General features: G+C 37.3%; 1 protein-coding gene across 1 annotated transcript in view; it reads right to left on the bottom strand.

The window, feature by feature from the left end:
* LOC129771169 (DNA fragmentation factor subunit alpha-like) overlaps nt 1-20945 on the bottom strand; it is a 159507-nt gene that overhangs the window by 25648 nt on the left and 112914 nt on the right. The window contains exons 3-4 of the mRNA XM_055774583.1: nt 16691-16903; nt 702-934 (exon numbers count right to left, since the gene is read on the bottom strand). Coding sequence (XP_055630558.1) covers nt 702-934; nt 16691-16903 — 446 coding nt within the window. The remainder of the gene's footprint in view (nt 1-701; nt 935-16690; nt 16904-20945) is intronic.

The raw sequence follows: 20945 nt of genomic DNA, 5'->3' as shown, positions 1-20945 counted from the left end.
GAATTTCCCTCACTGTACTAGTCGAGGAAAAGGTATACTGATGAGAAATTATCTTCTGGATAGATTGCTTTTCGTTAAATGGTAAGCGTTATAATGAGAGCCGTTTGATTGTAAACTTATGTTAGAAACTATGATACTGAATGTAATTACTTGAAGTGAAATGTTAGAGCGAGTGAGCAAGTATATAATGATTCTGAGGCCATAAATTCAACATTGCTTGATGGGAACAGTTGCTGGCGGTAAATGTTATCGCAGGCAATCGAACTGTGAAATTAATTGCGAATGCAATTAGGAACCCAGCGCAGTTGATCGATTGCAAGCTTTTCTACCACACGCATGTACCGATTATGCAGGCCAAATAGATTGTGAACCCTACTGATGCGATGAAATTCTGTACATCCAACAGTTCAACCATACTACAATTAAAATCAAATTACAGCCGATCGAACGCAAACCACAAAAACATTTTCGCTAGGTTAAAATAAAACAACTAACTAAAAAAGCCCGAAATCAATAATCTACATTTAAAACAACGGCTTGGTCCGACAAGCATGTTTGGCTCCACAACCGAGACGTAACCCGTAACAGAAACATCAACGCAAAAAGTTTTTTGGTAGAAAAAAAAGTTTATCATCAGAGACACGTTCGTAGATGGGGGTTTCTAGAAACCAGAACCACATCCGGTCTCCTAGCCCCCTAACCTGCCTGATGCTTCCTTCAGCTGCTCGATAAAGTCCCGCCCGGTGATGTCCGCCACCGAGTTGGGATCCATGTTGGACAGCAGTTCCAGATCCGGCTCGTTCAGCACCGACACGTTGCACAGGTTCGACTTCATCTGGGCCACCAGCTTGGTGAGGTGTATTCGTTCCACCTCGGGGCTATCGGTGGTGTCATCCGATTCCTTCTGGGTCGTTATGGATACGTATTGCGTCGGCTGCGAATAAGCGAATGAGGATACAGATTAAATTTTGTTCAATCAATATAGACCGGACAAAAAGGGTGATTTATTGGTTCTGACTGACTGTGGGCTGTGAATCATTAATTTCCAGAGGGAAGGGGTTAGCTTTACACGAATTGTGAATACTAATGGAAACACATTGGTTTGTGTGCTATACACGACCGTTTGGACAGTGTTAATCCGTGGTTAGGCATGGGTCGATCGGATGAGCACCTCTATATCCGTAATGGGTATAAGCTGGAAATGCATAGACCTCTCATTTGCGGCTTTTTTCCATAACATAAAAACTTTTTGCATCAAGATTCATACTGCAGCCTCATCCTATTTTGTTCCTTTTGAAAGCCTTTTTACGTTACTAGAAATATTGTTTAACGCCACTCGTCGATGGGAGGAACACGAAACAAAAAATGTTCTTCATCTTCCCTCGAGATGTAATTTTGCTGACGTTTAAATTTGAATTCTTAATGGCGGTTGTTATAAAGGAAAATATAATAGGGAAACCATCCTTCATCTGGTGTTTCGAAAGCTCATCAAAGATTCTATTTTCGCTTCATAGTATATAATGCGTGTTTACAGAAAAGAATGAACATTCTACATTATGCAGACTGGAAATGCCTCGTGTTGTCATAATTCATGACAGTATTGGTGCGGTACATTGCGTGTGCATGTATCCACTGTTGAGGATAAGAAGTTGTTCGGTCTCCGAATCGGGCTTTGAGTAGAAGATGTTGAATATTTGGAGCTGCTGGTAGGGCACGTATATTATGGCGACATTTTGCATAAGTTTGAATCATGTATATTCTATCATATTATTTTGAATTGCTGATGTTGGTTATTGAAAAACAGCAGAACAGGGTTTAAAAACTAGATTCATGTATTGGATAAGCATTTTTCTATCGATTCTTAACCCTCCTGTACTCGCGTGCAAAATCATAACACGTATACTCGCGCACGGTGTCACAGACCGAAAAATAAACTTCTCTGTAATGTTGCCATTGTGTATTTTTCAGGCTTCATTGGCATTTATTTGAAGAAGAGGGTATGATTGAACGAAAAAACTGCAAAAAATATGTTTTCTTCGTCTTTATTATGTTTTAATAGTCATCTAATTCAGCCTCATCAAAACAGAGTAATTTTTGATACTTCAACACAAATAACGAAATTCGAATTTTTCACTGTTATTAATTAAAAGTACAGAATATAATTCATGGAAGTATAAAGAGCTATAAAATAACATAAAAACGTATTAATCGATTGTGGTTTCATTGGAGTAAGAATCGAACCATAGCATAACTGCATGCTCGAAGCAAACATATTTTTCATGCAGTTGTTGCGTGTTTTTCAGGTTTTTTTGATCAAAGAGAAGAATGTATAACGTATTCTAGATAATTACCAGATGATAAAGGTTCTGGAGTATAAAATTTGCATATTTATAATATTCTTTGTCTCTGTATTCTTGGTAAACTAAGAATTAATGCCTTTTTTAGATGGGACATAAAAAGATTATATAGAAGGATTTCTAGGAACTTTCTTTTCTTTTTCTTGTTTTCTTGTAGATATTGTCCATTATAAAAAAATATATCCTCGAAACTGTAACTGTTAAAAATTACAATAAGCCACCGATTAGTTTATAGTTTACTTTTTACAATTCTTCCACAAGTTAAATTCTTTCACAAGTGTGTATATTTATGACCATTATATTTAGCGAATAACTATACGAAAGTCAAACAATCATATTTTGCTTTTGAACGTATGAATCTAACGACGAATATATCGACGAATAGTTGATACAGGTAAACTTCGATATAACGTGCATTTCACTTTCAAAATTGTACGTTGTATCCAATTGTACGTTATATCGAAGCATAATAAAGTACTCACAAAGGTAGTCTATAATACATTATTGTGTTGCTGTTTTAGTAAAGTTAATGAATAACTTCAATCAGAAGACGAAGCCAGCCTTTCTCATGATGTTTTCCTTCGTACTATTGATTATAGCTTGATTCATTTAGAATCCGGAATCACAAAACCAGCTGTATTTCGGGATTGATTGAAGGTACAAAACTTGTTTTAGCATCACAATACAGATAATTCATTGTTCTATCAGAAAAAAAATTGAACAAAATTTGCCTTTACACTTTGGAAATGTGTACGTTATATCGAGGTAAAATGTACGTTATATCGAGTGACGTTATATCGAGGGTACGTTATATCGAAGTTTCCCTGTATATGGATCCGTTCAATCCAATTACAAAAGGACTGAAATCAAATAGAATAGTCCGGTAATGATCTTTAAATATGTTCAATAAATATTCCACGCCACTAACATTAATTTATACATATCATTCAACAATATTCTAGAATATGAAAAATGGCACTTGTCCAAAAAAGTTACTCCTATACTCGCGTCGGTGTGTCAGACCGAAAGTGTTAAAAAAGTGTCACACGTCCCTTTTGTACCAACACATGCGATACGCTAAACGATGACGAACGACGAATAACGAAGCTAGAGAGAATCGCAAAGTCGTAGTGATGATATTTTCTGAGAAATGAACGAATTATTGATTTCTCGGTCTGACAGACCAATGCGCGAGTATAGGAGTGTTAAGATCGTTTTTCTTTCCAGTTTTAAACCTGTGGGGAAACACATTTAACCGCTTAATTTCCAAGTTCAAACGCTCGTTTACGCTCGATTTAAAATTTCTTGGCCCAATTGATTCACCATGAGTGAAACTCGGTGTTGTAGGTTTTAGAAGTCAATATTTTACCAGTTTTTGGCAATTAGATAGCTAACTATCTAATTGTCTTTCGAAGGCAGAAAAGAGTCAAGAAGTCGAGCTGTTCGAAATTGGAGCGTTTATGGGTAAAAGCGGTTCGCATCGCCAAAAGTAGCCAGTAAGACCAATGTCTGGACTTAAAGGGTGTGTCACATTAAATTGCATCACGGAAAAAACGCTGTAGAAATTTAATTTTTAGGAATTATATCTTCAGCTTTCGCTTATAATCAGATAAGAGTGTATAGATCACGTTGGCCATGCTTCACTGTCAATTTTTCGTAAATTTGGAAAAACGTCGTCGAACGAAAAAGAGCGTCGTGAATTAATCCTGTGCACTCATTTCGAGAATCCGGAGTTGTCACATCGGAACATCGGTAAGATGCTGGGAATCGTCCAATCCACGGTCAGCAGAGTACTAAAACGATACTTCGAGAACCTAACCATCGACCGGAAGATGAAGAACGGCAAAAATGGATGCTCCGTCAGTAAAAAAGATCACAAGCGCGTAGTTAAGCAGTTTAGACGTGATCCGAGAAGTTCGGTCCGGGATGTCGCCAATAAGCTGAATTTGTCAAGTTCATTCGTTCAGCGGACCAAGCAGGGCCTGCGTATATATAAGGTTCAGAAGGCTCCTAACCGCGACGAAAGGCAAAACATGGTGGGGAAGACGCGAGCCCGGAAGCTGTACACCGAAATGCTGACGAAGCCGCATTACCTGGTAATGGACGACGAAACCTACGTTAAAGCGGACTTTCGTCAGCTGCCGGGCCTGTTGTTCTTCTCCGCAGAGGACAAATTCAGCGTTCCGGAGGAGATTCGCAAGCAGAAACTATCCAAGTTTGCCAAAAAGTACATGCTGTGGCAAGCGATCTGCCCTTGCGGAAAGCGGAGCGCCCCCTTCGTGATGACCGGTACGGTAAACGGGCAGGTTTACCTTAAGGAGTGTCTACAGAAGCGCTACCACTACCACTATTGAAGCAGCACGAGGGCATCTTCTGGCCGGATCTCGCTTCGTGCCACTATTCAAAGGACGTGTTGGAGTGGTACGAAGCCAACGGGGTCACCTTCGTGCCAAAGGAAATGAACCCGCCCAACGCGCCGGAGCAATTTCTTGTCGGATATTGTCTTTCAGCGCAGCCAGGGTCCTTGGTTTACCAGTGTATACCTCGGATTTTAAATATCCCCATAAAAAAAAGTCAGGAGGCGTCAAATCAGGTGATCTCGGTGGCCAGTCATAATCGCCGTTTTTCGATATTAATCTTCCGGGGAACATTTCGCGCAATAATTTGGTCGTGGCAGCCGCTGTATGGCATGTAGCGCCGTCCTGTTGGAACCAGTAATTGTCCAATTCATTTTCACGAGTGGTTCGAGCGATGCCTAACTCTTGCGAACGATGGCGACCTGATGTCGATGGAGTCTCTGCAACACTGGCTCGAACGGCATCAATATTCTCGTCGAAACGTCTTGGTCGTTGTCTGGACAGATGACTGGCATTACCAACACTACCAGACGATATAAATTTGGCATATAATCGACGTATAGTGTTGTCTCCAGGCGATGTTTTAACTTTATTTTTATTTTTCCACGCACGTTTAGTTAACACAATTGAGAAGTTATTTTGAATGTACAGCTGAACAATTTCAGCGCGTTGTTTAGGTGTGTATTGTTCCATGGTTAAAATTGTACTGAAATGACGCTTCCAACGCGGTATGACATTTGTTAATCTGACATCTCTGTCAAAAGTTATGGGGTTGCCAGATGCTTCCACTTTAAATTGCCCACCCTGTATGTTATGTAAACAATTCTCAGCTTCCAAGAAAACAATATAAAAAATATAGTGACCTATATATAAATATAATAATATAATAATATAATAATATAATAAAATCGCGTGGCATATGATGAACCCATTAATAATTGAAATCCAACGTGCTCCACGATTTTAATTTAGTCTCATCAATGTCCTTGATTAATGAAGGAAGGGGTATGATAACTGCTAACTGCTACTTGCCTAATTATATTCTAGCTTTTAGTACATTATCTTTATTATTATAATGTTTAATGGGCTTATGGGCTTTATGGGCTTAGAAACCTTTGGATCGATCGGCGTGAAATTTGTATTTAGGGGTTTTTGGGGCCAGGGAAGGTTCTTATAATGGTTGAAGACCCCTCCTCCCTTTCTGCATAACTCTAGAACTGATGATAATGATGATGGTCCCGCCTCCTTTTCCTACAGAGGTTTGAGCAAGACGAGTTATCTAAAAGATAATTTATTTATTTTTTCTCAACATTTAAATCAGTTTAGCAAACACAAAAAAAACGCACTGATTTTATTCACAGATATAAGTTCAAAAAAAATTGTAATGTCCAAGGACAAGCCAATACTCAGTCATGTCCGCCACAGAGCCGATACGGTCCCGACGAGGCCCTTGCAACCAAAGGGTCCACCAGAGCAGAAGTCCAACCGCTAGCCTTGTTTTGGATTGACAATGAATATCCTCATTCAGAGAAATCAAGAAAATTTCCTTCACGAAAATTTCCTTCACGAAAATTTCCTAGACCTAGAAGTTTGAGCGTCGCGCGTGTGGCACAGATATAAAAGATATTAAATTGAAAGATTTTAAATTCAATTTAATATCTTTTATATCTGTGGCACACGCGCGACCCTCAAACTTTTGTAGACTACTTTTATTTTTTTTTTCAACTAAAATAGTCCATCATCACCAGATCATGACAGACATAATAGAGATCAATACAAATTTAAAAAAAAGATAATTTAAAAAATTTATGTAGTCTACATAATATAATCCGTTCAAAAAAAATCGTCAGGTTAATTGAAAATATTAAAACAAACTACAAAAAATTGTCCACATTAATTATCCGTTCGTATAAAACTTCGTCAATAAAAATCTTCGTCATAAAATATTAAAAAAAAAAGTTCGACTGTTAATAAAACACAGCTTTCACGTGTGAAATACAGTGCCTCTTAAATTCTGTAAGTGTTGTTGTGCATTTAATATGTCTTGGCGTCGAATTGAAAACATTCATTCCTTTGCAGTACAACGAATTTTGTGACGCACATGACAAGAAATTAGGTGTTCTTAATTCATTCGCGTTTCTAGTGTTATATCTATGGAAATCACTACCTCTTTCAACTCGATCACACAAATATCGAGGCAGCAAACCGTTGACTACTTTTAAAATGAACACCATAGTTAAATAAACAATTCTTTGCTTCACGGATAACCATTTTAGAGCGTCCAGCATCAAAGATGAGGAAGTGAATCTATTACATTTTAGAATCAACCGCATTATTTTATTCTGCAAACGCTGTAATCTCGATATTTGTGTATCATTGGCTAAAAATAATATGGAAGAACAAAAGCATAAATGAGGAGAGATGATTGATTTGTATAGCTGTATTTTACTGCACATAGTTAAATCGTTTTTCAATCGGCATAAGATTCTATACTTCTTGGCAATTTTCTTGATGACATTGTCAATGCGAGTATTGAACTTGAGTTTGTCATCAATAATCACGCCATGATATTTAATCTCCCGAACGCGATCAATGGTCTCATCATCAATTACAATAGAGACGTTTTCATTAGAACGATTCCGCGAGATTACCATAAATTTAGTTTTATTTATATTCAACTTCAATTGCTTATACTTCAAACATCTACTTAAAGAACGCAGATCTCCATTCAAATGTAAAACGACCTGATTCAAATCATTAGCTGCAATGAATAACACAGTATCATCTGCAAAAAGGTTAATATCACAAAATCGTAAAACTCGTCGCATGCCGTTCTAATTTCTCTTTCCATTTTACTAACAACCAAGCTCAATGCGGTTTCCAGGAATGTCCTTCCCGAAATCCCGATTTTTCTGGTATTAGCAAAGCGTTGAGATTTAAATATTGCAACAGCTGGCCTTTAACAACTAATTCTAATATTTTCTCTAATGTGTGCAACATGTTGATGGGACGAAACTCTTCGGCTTTAATCGTTCCAGCAACCTTTTGAATAGGAACTATGCAAGATTCCTTCCACACCTGAGGCACATGCCCAGTAAATAAAGGCTTATTAATAAGGTTCAACAAGATGTGATCAATGACATGAAAGCAATCTTGAATAACTCTAGCATTGACATTATCCACTCCAGCCGTTTTTCCTAAAGAAAAGCAAATAGTTTTAAGTTCATTTAATGTAATTGGGTTTATTTAATAGTAATTGTAGATTTGAAAGTAAATGTAACTTTTAAATCTACAATTACTATCAACCGGCTGTTTTATTTCATCAGGTTCATCGACCAATTCAATGAACTGATTGATCAACACTATTGACGAAATAATCATTAAACTTAGATGCTATAGCCCAGTGATTTTCGACCGGTGGGGAATGCCCCCCTAGTGGGGAATTCGGTCATAAAAAGGGGGGAATTGTGCAAGGGAATATTGGACATTTACTTCATTTTGAAGATGACAATGATTAGCAAAAATTGCAAAAAAAATCTTTATTGGATACGCTAAAATTGACGATCCTCGGCAAACATTTCCAAATTTGAAATGTAATGTTCAATTGAACAACTTTGCAATGTTTGAAAGACTTTCATCAGTGATTGATGACTAAACTAAACTAAACTAAACGACTAAACAGTACAGAAGACCATAATAAACGAAATTGTACAGCAATTGTCAAGATTTTTTACAATAAGTTAAACTTGGAATACATTTTCCTTATATCAAAGAACAAATTTGGACATGGAATGCAGAGTGGAATTTTACGAAATCGTTCGAAATATTTCGAATCGATCGAAATACAGAATATGGATGGAGGTGTGCTTTTCGACAACGTTCTCAAGCATTACAATTTTGGCGGAAATTGTTCAGGCGCAGGTACCATACTGACTTGCCAAACTTTATATACCTTTTTTGTAATCAAATGTATGTATAAAATCAAATTTTTTGCGAATATAACTTGAAAACCGTTAGTATTCTTACATTACTTTACTGATATGATACAGACTTTCTTACCAAAATATTGATAGTGGTGAAGCACCGGGATCAATTTTTGTAAAGGGGGGAATTGAGCAAAAAAGGTTGAAAACCACTGCTATAGCCTGTTCAGACTGTTCAAGTGTGCTATGAAAAGCTATGGACCGCGGTTTACTTTTACTAGAACTAATCAAGTAAACAGATCCAAATTTGGCATGTGAAGGTTTAAGCAACACATGTTTCTATGGTGGTTTGACACTCCTCCCTGCCCTGTAAAGGAGGGCTGCCATACAAATAAAACTCAAATTTCTACATAACTCGAGAACTAATCAAGCAAATAAAGCCAAAATGGCATGTGAAGGTTTTCAGCGACGATAAATGTTTTAATGATGGATTGAAATACCTTCCTCCTCTATTTCTACATAACTCGAGAAATAATAGAGCAAATGGAACCAAAATTGGAATGTGAGGTTCTTAAATAAGACGGTCAAAAATCTTTCCTCGTCTTAACTTACATTTTAGAGATAGGGTGTCTTCAGAAGAGTTGTTCAGAATGTTGATTCGGATAATTTGACGGTTTCATTTAAACTCTTACTAACTTACAGTAAAAATTTAAAAAAAACTAACTTTTTGTACTTACGAGACAGTTGAGTAATGTCTTCAGCATCATTGTAGAGCTATAAATTTCATGAAACTTTAATGAAGATACCGTTCTGAATCATATTTCGGACGCTTAAGGCATATTATACAGAAAACAGACTTAAACTTTATGCACAGGTATTATTTGGTTGATATTTTTAATAAATTAGTTCAATATGCTGTTAAGCTTTCTCCTTTGGTACCTATTTGATTGAAAACATAAAAAATCATCGAATAAAATGCTTTTCAAATTAAGCGAATAAGAATAAAACTTCGGACACTTAATCAAATTTCGGACACTTTATTTTGTAATTTTTTGGACGAAAATTACATTATACTTGATTATATTTTATAGTCACCTGCGAAACACTCACCAAGTAATCACAGTAAACTGTTAACAATGATGAGAACTGATGAAACACGGGAGAAATTTAAATATTTATGAACGGGTAAATTCTACGTAAGCTAAGGAAACGTCAAACACAAACGATATTGAGTAGTGTTGTAAGATTTCTGCCGATTATGTTATAATTTTGATGCAGTTCTCATGTGAAATGATAGTGAAATCAAGGGATTACTCTAAAGAAGCAATTGTGATATTAATTTGATAATTATATCATCAGTGCATTCAGCATTTCAAGATAAGTGTCCGAAATATGATTCAGAACGGCACAGAATATCTGTCTATCAGTCCTTCAGAGATATAACTGTTTTTCTGGGGAGACTCTCAAAACTAGTTTTTTAACTTAAGTTATACCTAAATTACATTATATCAACTCTGCATGATCCACAATGTTTTAGATAACATGAAAATACATAACTTTGCTGAAGACACTATTTGTGTTAAATGAAACCATTGCGATGTACAGTGGTTACGCAAAACTATGGCACTCTCATTCACTAAATTATTCAAAAATGTGCACGTATGTTCATCAATACTCAACGTCATTTTGTTCGTCAGAGTTGGGAGTATACGGCAAACAACTTTTCGAACTCGGGAACTCTCGGTGACATCACTTTTTATACCAATTTTTGCAGCGCAATTTACTCAATATTTTACTCTGTTTTTTTCAAACTTTATCTACTATTGAGGTTTATTTGCATTATATGAATTTATAAATCAATTTCTGATTCTATCTCGCTATCAGAGCTCAAATTTGAGTTATTTTGTAGTAGTTTTGTTGCAGTTGGTGATAGCAATAGGACTTTTCTCGATTTTCGTTTCCGCAAGCTGCTTATTAGAGGGTCATAAGCAATCTTACAAAAATATCCTGATTGCTGGATTGCTCTCTGCAAGTTGATTCCCATATGTTCTACATTTACATCGTGATAAACGTTGTTAGATCATTTGATGTTTGATGTCTATATAATTAAAAATGGATCGCCAATTGTGTTGGTAAGTGCAAAACTCGAGGAATCGTCCGATTTGAGCAGTCTTAATTTTTTCAATATTTTAATATCAAGCATGTATTCCATGTAACGGAGAAACTTGCTATTTGTAAGTGATTGAAGAATCTTGAACGAGCATTGTGAATATTTTACGAAAATATTATAATGGCGAATTTTTACCAGGAAATTTATAGTAAAATAAAATTGTAGAGAGTCAATTTGAACGTTGAAGTTCGTTTATTAATAAAACGTGAATATTTGAAAGTATTGATAACAAAAAATCCATTCTGAACGAGATGAAGTTTGCCGGGTAAGATAGTGTCGGAATAAAACTGTTTTCTTTATATTCCTAAGCGATTATTAAAAATATGTATTGAACAGTATTGTTTAAACACCAGCAATGTTGCTTACTATAATCTTTATATATTCAGCCATTTCATACCAAACCGATATGGTGGTTCTACGATCTATGTGACTCTTCGTGACTAGAATCCAATTTTTTTCGCAGGTCTATTTTTTAAAAGAAGACTAGCTTATTAGCTTCAATTTGATACGTCGACCATCTGAATCGATCCAGTAGTTCAAAAGTTGTATTTTTTTGTAAAAAGGGAAAATTGATTTTGGCATGAAAGGAAGGAAGGAAGAAGTAAAAAGGAATATAAAGAAAAAAGAAAAAAAGAAGAAACAAGAAAAAAGACAGAAGAAAAAGAAAAAAAGAAAGAAGATATAATGAACAAAAAGTGAAAGAAGAGATAAAAAAGGGGGAAGAAGAAAAAAAGAAGAAGAAATAGGAAAAAAGAAAGAAAAAAGAAGAAAAATGAAAAAAAGAACGAAAAGAGAAGAGAACAATAGATGGATCTGGGCCTAGGGACACAAACGAGAGCTTGACGTAAGACTATGATTGTTTGTGCGATTTTATCATTAAATCCGGTTTTGAATCAAACAAACTAATCACACAAATAATTAAATCGCACCTAAATAATAACACAAATGAGAAATTGCACAAAAAGCAATCGCACAAAAACAGGTTTGCCTGTAATTGCATTTGAATAGATTTTTTCCAGTTTCAGTTTCTTATACTGCCATTCCAAGTCAAAAAATATTTTTTGGACCATTGGTTAACTTTGTAAAATCATTACACAAAAATGGAAAAGCGCATCTCTGATTTATGTTAAAAAACCTCGGCTTTCAGGAAAAAACGTGAAAAACATAGCGCAAAACAGAATCCATTTTTTTTGCAAATGTAACATTTTTCCAAAAAAGACTCCGAATCCGGATCGGTCCAGTAGTTTATTTATTAAATTTTTGAAAAAAATGGGTGGGTTAAATCTATGATATAACAGCAACGTTGACGTGGGACTACCTTATCGTACCAATCATTTGTTTGCATTGATTAAATTTTTGATTGAATGAAACAATTCTCGAATTCAATTGAATTCAATATATTTGCTTTATGAGTAAAAAGATTGTATAATTCCATATAAGGTCAATTCATGCATTGTGATAGATTATGTTCTTTGTTACAAGTAAATTTAATGACAGTCCTTTTACGTTTGGTATGATGCCTAGGACAAAATATGTGAACGGAAGAATTATCAAACGATTATTTCATTTTACGTTTTCTTCTGAAGTTTGCATCTCTCAAGTGTACGTACTTCTCGAACCGCGAATTTGCTTGATTTGATGAACTTCAGGCACTCAGTTTCGATTTTGATACATATGTCGAACGCATATTGTTTAATCAATAGGCGTAAACGCAGCACTTGGTTATCAACATCTTGTCTTATCATTTAATGGTATGCGTAGGAATTCAGTGAGCAGAAGATATGAAGGCATATCCTTCAATGCAATCTTGGATAACCGAGCCAAAGCGTGGTGTTCGTATCCGCTTTTGTAATCCGTGTTAGGAATACACTTTTCGGAGTGCAAAAAAACATGCGAGTGCAGAAGTACCCCCGGAAGATCGTGTTAGGAAAACATATTCTAGTTTGCACAAAGGCAAGCGAGTACAAAAGTACTCGCGGTTTGCATTTATTTACAGAGCCGATTTCCCCAGACATCTTGGTTTTGAAGTCTGCGTTAGGCAAACACATTTCAGTCGGAACAAAAATGCACCCGACTTGCATGAATTTGCAATGTCAATTTCCTCAGACACCTTGGTTCTAAAGTCTGTGTTGGGGAAACACATTTCCCCCCACAAAAATGCCCCCGACTTTCATGTATTTGCAATGCCGATTTCCCCACGCTCCATGGATTTGAAGTTTGTGTTAGGGAAACACATTTCAGTCGGAACAAAAGTACCCCCGACTTTCATGTATTTGCAATGCCGGCTGTGTTAGGGAAACCGTAGATCGGGCCAATCAAAATGAGGCAGTTATGGCGTTTAGATAACGTTTAACATTTCACAGTTATACAATTGCTTATCTAATGAAAAATAACATTGTATTAATTGCGATAGAAGCGTAGAAACATTCCCTATCGATAGATGCAAACATCTTTCCGATTCAGTAAGAAATATTCGAGTTATAAGCATTCGGAATCTTTAATTTTTTCCTGCATGTTCTGTGTTTAGGTTTCCATTTTACCCTCCATATACATAGTCCAACGTCAAAATTTTTTTAGAAAAACGGGAAAAAATTGATATTGTGATAAGGAACAAAACTACCAATTGTAACAATAATCTGAGAACCACTATGTCGGTTTGGTATGGAATGGCTGTCATGGAATAAAGTTGAGACACTAGATCGCCACCGGTATCAGAATCAGCATAGGGGCTAACAAGTTAAACAGATCCATTGCCTCTGTAGTTAGAAAAATAACACCTTCGTTGACCCCGCATAGAGACAATAACGAAGGCTCATGAGTGACGATTATGAGCGATTGGCGGTTCATAGCAGATGAACAAATACCGCAGCCCTGGTTGGAAGGCCTCATACGCTTTATCTATTCGGTTGGGGAACAAGTTCATAGCGTTTTTTTTATTTATTTTATTTTACAAGTTTGTTAGCTGTTTGGCAAAGGGTGAGTATGTTAATTGTATTTTCAAGTTATTTATTTTTTTAATAGTTTCGAGGCTAACTAAACTGATTAGTGATTAGGCTGATTGGAACGACGCTGGGGGGGATCAGAATTATGCATGCGAATAGCGAGAGAAACATTAGTACCTATCGAGTCGTTGGATGGACTAAAGCATTGTTCTTCGGTGAAAAATCCCCCGGCCAGAACGCGAATTGAACCACGGGAGCACAATAGAGCTTTTATGTCCTTTAAAAAGGAAGCGACGAGATTGGGGTTCGTGATTTATAAATGGTAGCTGACTTGAGAATGCTTGAAGTAATCGAGGAGTCAGTTTATTTTGGTAAGCTCGTAAGCCACGAGGTCAAACAATGAGTTGCGTCTACGGAAATTGCGTTCTTCGGAATATGTATGACTACAATCCCGTTGCTTGCAAACTTGCACGAAACTAGCGTTTTATAGAGAGGTGATCATTCTGGTGATACAGACATGAAGCATGGAAACTGAAGGAAGTTGATCCTTCCTTCTTGTGCTACATTCAATACTTTGCGGAAGGGGAAGGAAGAAAGATAAAAGAAAACAAAGGAGTGAAAGAATAAAGAAGGAAGAAAGAAAAAAAGGAAGAAGAAAGAAGAAAGAATAAAGAAGAAAGAAGAAAGAAGAAAGAAGAAAGAAGAAAGAAGAAAGAAGAAAGAAGAAAGAAGAAAGAAGAAAGAAGAAAGAAGAAAGAAGAAAGAAGAAAGAAGAAAGAAGAAAGAAGAAAGAAGAAAGAAGAAAGAAGAAAGAAGAAAGAAGAAAGAAGAAAGAAGAAAGAAGAAAGGAGAAGATGTGTTTCTTTTTACCTATAGAAACAGGTTGCTAATTGTTCCCAATACATTTAGAACATTATGTAAACTGACATGTTTAGTGCTACGTTGTATTTTGCGGAAGGTAGCTCATGTCGTATTACTTCCAGATGTATTTTTCCAAACAATTTGCTGCACATCTGTGTCAAATAGTCTCCTGATCTTGACACAGAAATAAACACTAGAGAAACTGCATCCCGATGCGAGAGAAAGAGTATCTACACACATGAAATATTCGTAACATCTCGATAACAACTCAATTACACATGATCAGCGGCTGCACAAAAGAGAGTTGGAAAATCTCTGCTCTTGACACGTGTCAAGTAGACACACACAAGTTGCTCAATACGTCGAACAGGCAATTCAAGATAGGATTGAATGATTTTCCTCTGGCAGACAAAAAACTTTTCCAACATCACCCCATCGCCATCATCATCATCAGCGATAACAACAAGTGAAATCCTGTGCACAAGAGAAAGAGGAGGCATGCCTTCAGGGGAGGGCAGATTATTTCACAGCAACGTGGAAGTCGTGCGTGCCACGGTACAACAACCAACCCACCTGGTAACGATGTTCGGAAACAGGCACTTGGAAACGGCTGATGAAGGAAATCATCGTCTTTGATTAAAAAGGTAGGTGCAACGAATAGAAAGAACACGGTCGAACAGGAAAGAGGGAGAAAGATTGATAAACAAAAGTGTCTGAAGGCGTAAGAAGGTGTATTCATAGTTTACGTCTCTTATCCTTCACCACGTGTACGTCTCATCGGAACCACGCACGCAATGGGGCTGATAACCAATTTCAGTGAAACAATATGTATCCATCAAGGGTGAGCGCCTAAGCAACCTCATAGATTTTATCACTAGTGGTTACTAGACCTGGGTCACGGAGAGCGCCTGATTTATACGCCAACGAGCGAAAATTAATTATCAAAATGGGGGGATTATAACTTAATTGTTTTCCCTTGGTTCGAGAATGCTGATGAACTGGAATAGGCAAAAATGTAATAGCGGTGGCTAGCCATTCGCTGAAATGGAAGTGGCAATCGAAATGGTTTTATCCGTTTTTAACGAGCCGAGGATTCACGTTTTGAGTATTTCATTTATAGGAGAAAAAACAACAGGTTGGGATGCATCATTCATCACGTCCTTCCAGTTTGCCGTGATAAATCTGTCTCGAATAAGAAACATAACTTTTTAATGCGTGTACGTTGGTTTACCGTCTCATCTGTTCATATATACATGATGAACTTGGAATTTATTCAGTTCTGCTTCGTGTAGAAAAAGAATTATTCGCTTGAAGAGCACTAAACTTGAGAAGAACGTAGCAGCTTGTTGAACCATATGTCGAGATCTTTCCGATGAGTGTTTCTTATTGAAGTAACATAATTTGAGTTTGGATGAGTGTTTCGGGGGATTATTTGATGAATGAATGCAGTGAGCATTGGGAAGACAACATTGGAAATTTGTTCAAGCTTGTCTGGACTTTCTTTTACTAAATTACCTATAGCCCTAGGGAGAACAAAAATTTGTTTAGATTTGATTAAATGGTAAAGTTAAATTTGATTCTATATTTTTCGAATCTCTATTGATTGTTTTTCGGAATAGTCATATTCGAATAAAAGTTACTACAACTTACAAGTTTGAGTGGATAACTGGCCTGTGCCAAAAGGAATTAATGTCCTTCGGGTCGAAGCCTCTTAAAATAAAAAAAGGACAGTATGATTCCATAAAACACAAGCACTCTCCGCCTGACGGTATGAAAATCGACGCTGTTTTATCCGGTGCAAAGGCGGAGCTTACGTTGCATTATTTTTCTTCTCTTCCGTTGTAATTGCATTTGGAGCATTTTTTACTTCCGTTTTTTATGTTATTGTTCGTAAGAACCGGGACAGCAACTTTGCACGTGGGGATCAAGTATGTCGTGGAAAAATATTCATCAAAATCATTCGTGAGTTATAAATCAACATCCAAACACAACGGGAATTTGTTACCCCGAAGCATATTTTCCCTCCTGATTAATGGCCCACAGTCAATTTCTAATCACAGCACACGACTCCACTACTTACGTCAATCCACTTTTCGTTGGTGAAAGCCGCTATCAGCTCGGTCTCGGGTTCCAGCGATTGGAAGTATTCCTCGTCATCGATTTCGGTCCCATCGGAGTCCCAGTGGATATTTGGGAGGTCTGCGCGTCCGAACTTTGCCGCCGCTTTCGTACGGAGTTCCTCTAGGGAACTGGCAACGACCGCTTTCCTGATTGTGCGAGTGACGTCTTTGATCTGCAAGTAGGGGGCGGAAGTAGAGAAAGAGTTGCGATGAGATTCTCGCGGAATGAATGATATATTGGGTCCATTAGAGCGGAAATTGGCGAATGTACGGGGGATGGTAATCTGTTCATCATATTATAGGCTTATCAGATAATCGGTATATTAGTTTATGGATATATCTGTTTGGCAGATCATCAATTTATACGGTTATGTGGACATAGAAACACAAAAAATGTTCATCATTAGATATATAAGTTCATTTGATGTGGGACCCCGCACAACGTAATGTGGGGATACAATGTTGAATACGCATCGGTTAACCATCCGAATTGGATTTTAATCAAACATGAGGGTTCAGCTTTCCGTTCCAAATGCACTCTCACTAGATCCAAATGTAAGCAGTACCACGAACATTAGCTACGTGACGTGTATCTAATATTTTATTTAGATGCACCATCTCGTCCACATACTCCGTTTGATGGCTGCCACGTTCTGTGGGATAAATATAGACGCTGTGCAAAACACCTGTCATACGTGTGCGCAGATGAAATTTACTCTATCCCACACCTGGATGATAGTCTTCATATTTCTGAAAGGTGTAACCTAATTTTCTAGCCTAATGAGTTTGAGCCTGGCACTCCCAAGGGCTACCGTTACCATTGCCGCGTGGGAAAGGACAACGGTGAAAAGCCGTTTATTTTACCAAAGAACATGGCCAGAGAATTTATGGCCCTTCTTGAGTTCCCGCCGCCTATTGCTGCATCATGTCGTATGGGGAAAGAATAGTTTAAGCAGTGAGCGATTTTACGAATTTTCACTTGTCACGCTCTGCTACTGACGCAACTTTGCACGTTTCTTGCTGCGCTCGAGAGCTCTGAAAAATAGCAAAAGCTTTGCGGACATTGACTGTTTTTTTTTTTGTTTTCCACTTGTGTAGATGAAAACTAGGAGTTGCTGAGTTTGGGCCGACAGAATAGGAATGAACGAATGAAAGATGGATTGGTTTTTGTGGGCACGATAGGAAACTTTCGGGAACCCGGCAAACTGATGGCTTGGCAGAAGTTTTCGTATTTCAATTTCAATTAAATTTCAGTGAACTGAATCGAGGGTTCTTTCTGCGGGAGGTAGCCGAGTAAAGTTATACGTATATATGAATGAAAATTGAATTTTTAACACTGTAGTTTCGTTTGTTATTAAAATGTGCGTTAAGCTACTCTTTTTTCAAAAGCTATCGAATCTCATGTTTTTAGATTCTAAAACGCTAAACAGGCACAAATGGAATAGAACATGCAGAATAATCACGTTACAGATAAAGCTATTCCACGTCGAATTTATCGAAAAACAGCAGATTTTTACCCAACCTTCTCCGATTTCTTTAAAGCTCATCATTCATTCATATTCATATTTTACTTTTCGTAAGTCTTGCAACTATCTGACAAACAGTATTCTGATAGAAATTCACAAAAAATATCGAATAGGGGCTGTTTTGAGATATGAATGTTTATGACATCAAGGTCAGGTTTTGAATCAAACTGTGTATTTATTATTTTTTCTAGGAAGTACATTGATTTTTCAACAACTTTGTCGAACAAAGGTGTTTTAAGCTGGAATTCGATTTCGTCACGATTTTCCAAAAAGTTCTATGATTATGGCGAAGCTCTTAAACGAAAATCAATCGAAATCCAAATTGATCGTATTATAAAAAAATGTATTTTTGTTATTTTTATTTTTATTGACGTAGGACTGCGTCTAACAGGAAGATATAGGGGGTAAAATGAGAATCCACACACTGATCACCTAGGAAATAATGACAGATTTCGATCGCTTATAACTTGACCATTTCTCAATAGGTCGCAAAAATTTTTGAATCAATTGATTGGAAATATTTCTACGCATCTACCACAATATATAGAACATATATATTTTTGGAAATATATATGGAAAATAAGACAACGAAGCAAATTCATTTCTTTTCTAATCGTGCTGGCACGTACAAGTTTTGTTCGATATAACGTAAGCTTGAAGAGAAGCGAAGCATTGCATCGCAAACCTCACCACTGTGGAATTCTAAAGCCAGTCAATTCGGACAAATTTTACAGCTCTGCTCCGAACCGATCATTCATCCTCCGGGAAGCAGCTCACACCAGAAGGAGCAGTAGAATACCAGCAGGATAGTTTTCCTGGCATCCGGAAGAGAATCGTAAATTCTCCTGGCATCCAGAGTAGAGCTGTAACCCGATTCAGCACACATTGATGTAATGGCAGTGATGGCACAGATGTAGAATCGCTTGTGTAGCCACTTGTGCAAACCACAAATTTCGACATATGGTCAGCTTGTTCTGAAGATAACAAGAATGAATCCACTCCATAAAACATGACCACCGAATCTTTCACCAAAGAGTTATTTTGATACAATTCAATGCAACAGAACGTTGTATTCTAAATAAATAAATAAAAAGATAAAAAAAGACGGGTGGGTAATGTCGGGGACATAACCGGAGTGACGTAGACTATACAAAGGGGACAGCTTTTGTTAAATATATATTTTAAATATATTGTTTTATTTTCTTCTCCTACGTGAATACCTACCTATCTACCTGAAAAATGGATTAGTTTACTTTTTACTCTATATGAATGTTGATGGTTGATGGTTCTGAAAAGAACCTTTGGTGTTGTGTTTTTGTTATCACTCGATATTCCCATCTTGTTCGGTTAAACCTTCCTGTTTAGCTATTGCGTTTGCCACTCGCCACAGCTTTCACAGTTGGAAAATTTCTTCCCATCCAGCTTGTGACATGTTGTTCAGTAAATTACATTTAATACGACGTGCCGGAGAAACACTTTGCCACTCACTGAAACTAATTGTTGCCTTGATGAGCGCCGAACCGAAGCTGCTCTGTTCTTGATGCGGGTTTTCTGATTGTCGTGAGCAGCTTTGCAAGCTAACTCGAGCACTCCGACAGCCGAAACTCTATAATCGCTGTTAGGTATACTGGTGCTCCGGTACCAATCCGTTCGGCCTAGTTACCCTTGCGGAGCAATCAGTGACTGCGACCAACAGGGAACTGGAGACCTGCACGGTTCGAGTGAGACTTTGCCTTTCCCTTAACTTGTCCTCCTTTGTTACGTCCACGATGCCGATGCCGTACAACCACACGGGTTTACGGTTTGAAAGAAAATAAGATATTTTGTTGGGGTCCGCGTGTTTTATACTCTAGCGGTACACACTCACAGGATAGAGAAAAATCGGCAGACTCAGCCAGAGGGGCGAGTCCAACGAGACGAACGAATGAGCGTTAAAAGGGAGCGATGGCAAAAAAATACATTCATTACGATTTGTTCGCTCGTTGGATTCACATGCAGGCTAAAAAGGGTCCTTTTCAGGATCACAAAATTATCTTCAATCTAAAGAGTTTATTGTTTTGTTATTACTCGATATCCCCATCTTGTTCGGCTAAACCTTTCTGTTTAGCGATTGCATTTGCCACTCGCCACAGCTTTCACAGTTGGAAAATTTCTTCCCATCCAGCTTGTGACATATTTTACAGTAAATTACATTCAATGGCACGTCGCATTACCACCACTCAGTATCGGACTGGAGGTAATTTTAACCTGTAATTGATCATTTGCGATGACAGTGGTACAGTGTCGACTTTCAACGTGGGGTCATAATATGGACCCCGAACTCTATGTTTACAAAAATGTCCAACTCTAGTGATACACACTCACAGGAGGAGGATGTCGCATTACAGGTCCGTCCAATTAGCTAAATGTCGAGATAAGTGTAAATTACTGTACTTTCAATCTAGAAACAATTTAAGAATTGGTGAAAATCAATAAGCTCAGAACAACTGCCAAATTCACATACTCATCAGATCCTGGCAAACAAATTATGAAAAAATCAATTTGTGTTTTATTATTATTTTGGATAATGTTTTAGAAAGCATTGAACTGTATTTCCTAAACTCTTTTTTGGAAGGTTTAATGGCCCTGAAAAGCGCCTTGTTTTATGGAATGGTTCCAATTTAGAAAACTTAGTACTCGTGGTTTTAAG

Source organism: Toxorhynchites rutilus, chromosome 2 (assembly GCF_029784135.1).
Source record: "Toxorhynchites rutilus septentrionalis strain SRP chromosome 2, ASM2978413v1, whole genome shotgun sequence".
Classification (NCBI taxonomy): Eukaryota; Metazoa; Arthropoda; class Insecta; order Diptera; family Culicidae; genus Toxorhynchites; species Toxorhynchites rutilus.
This window is presented reverse-complemented; position numbering and strand designations above follow the sequence as displayed.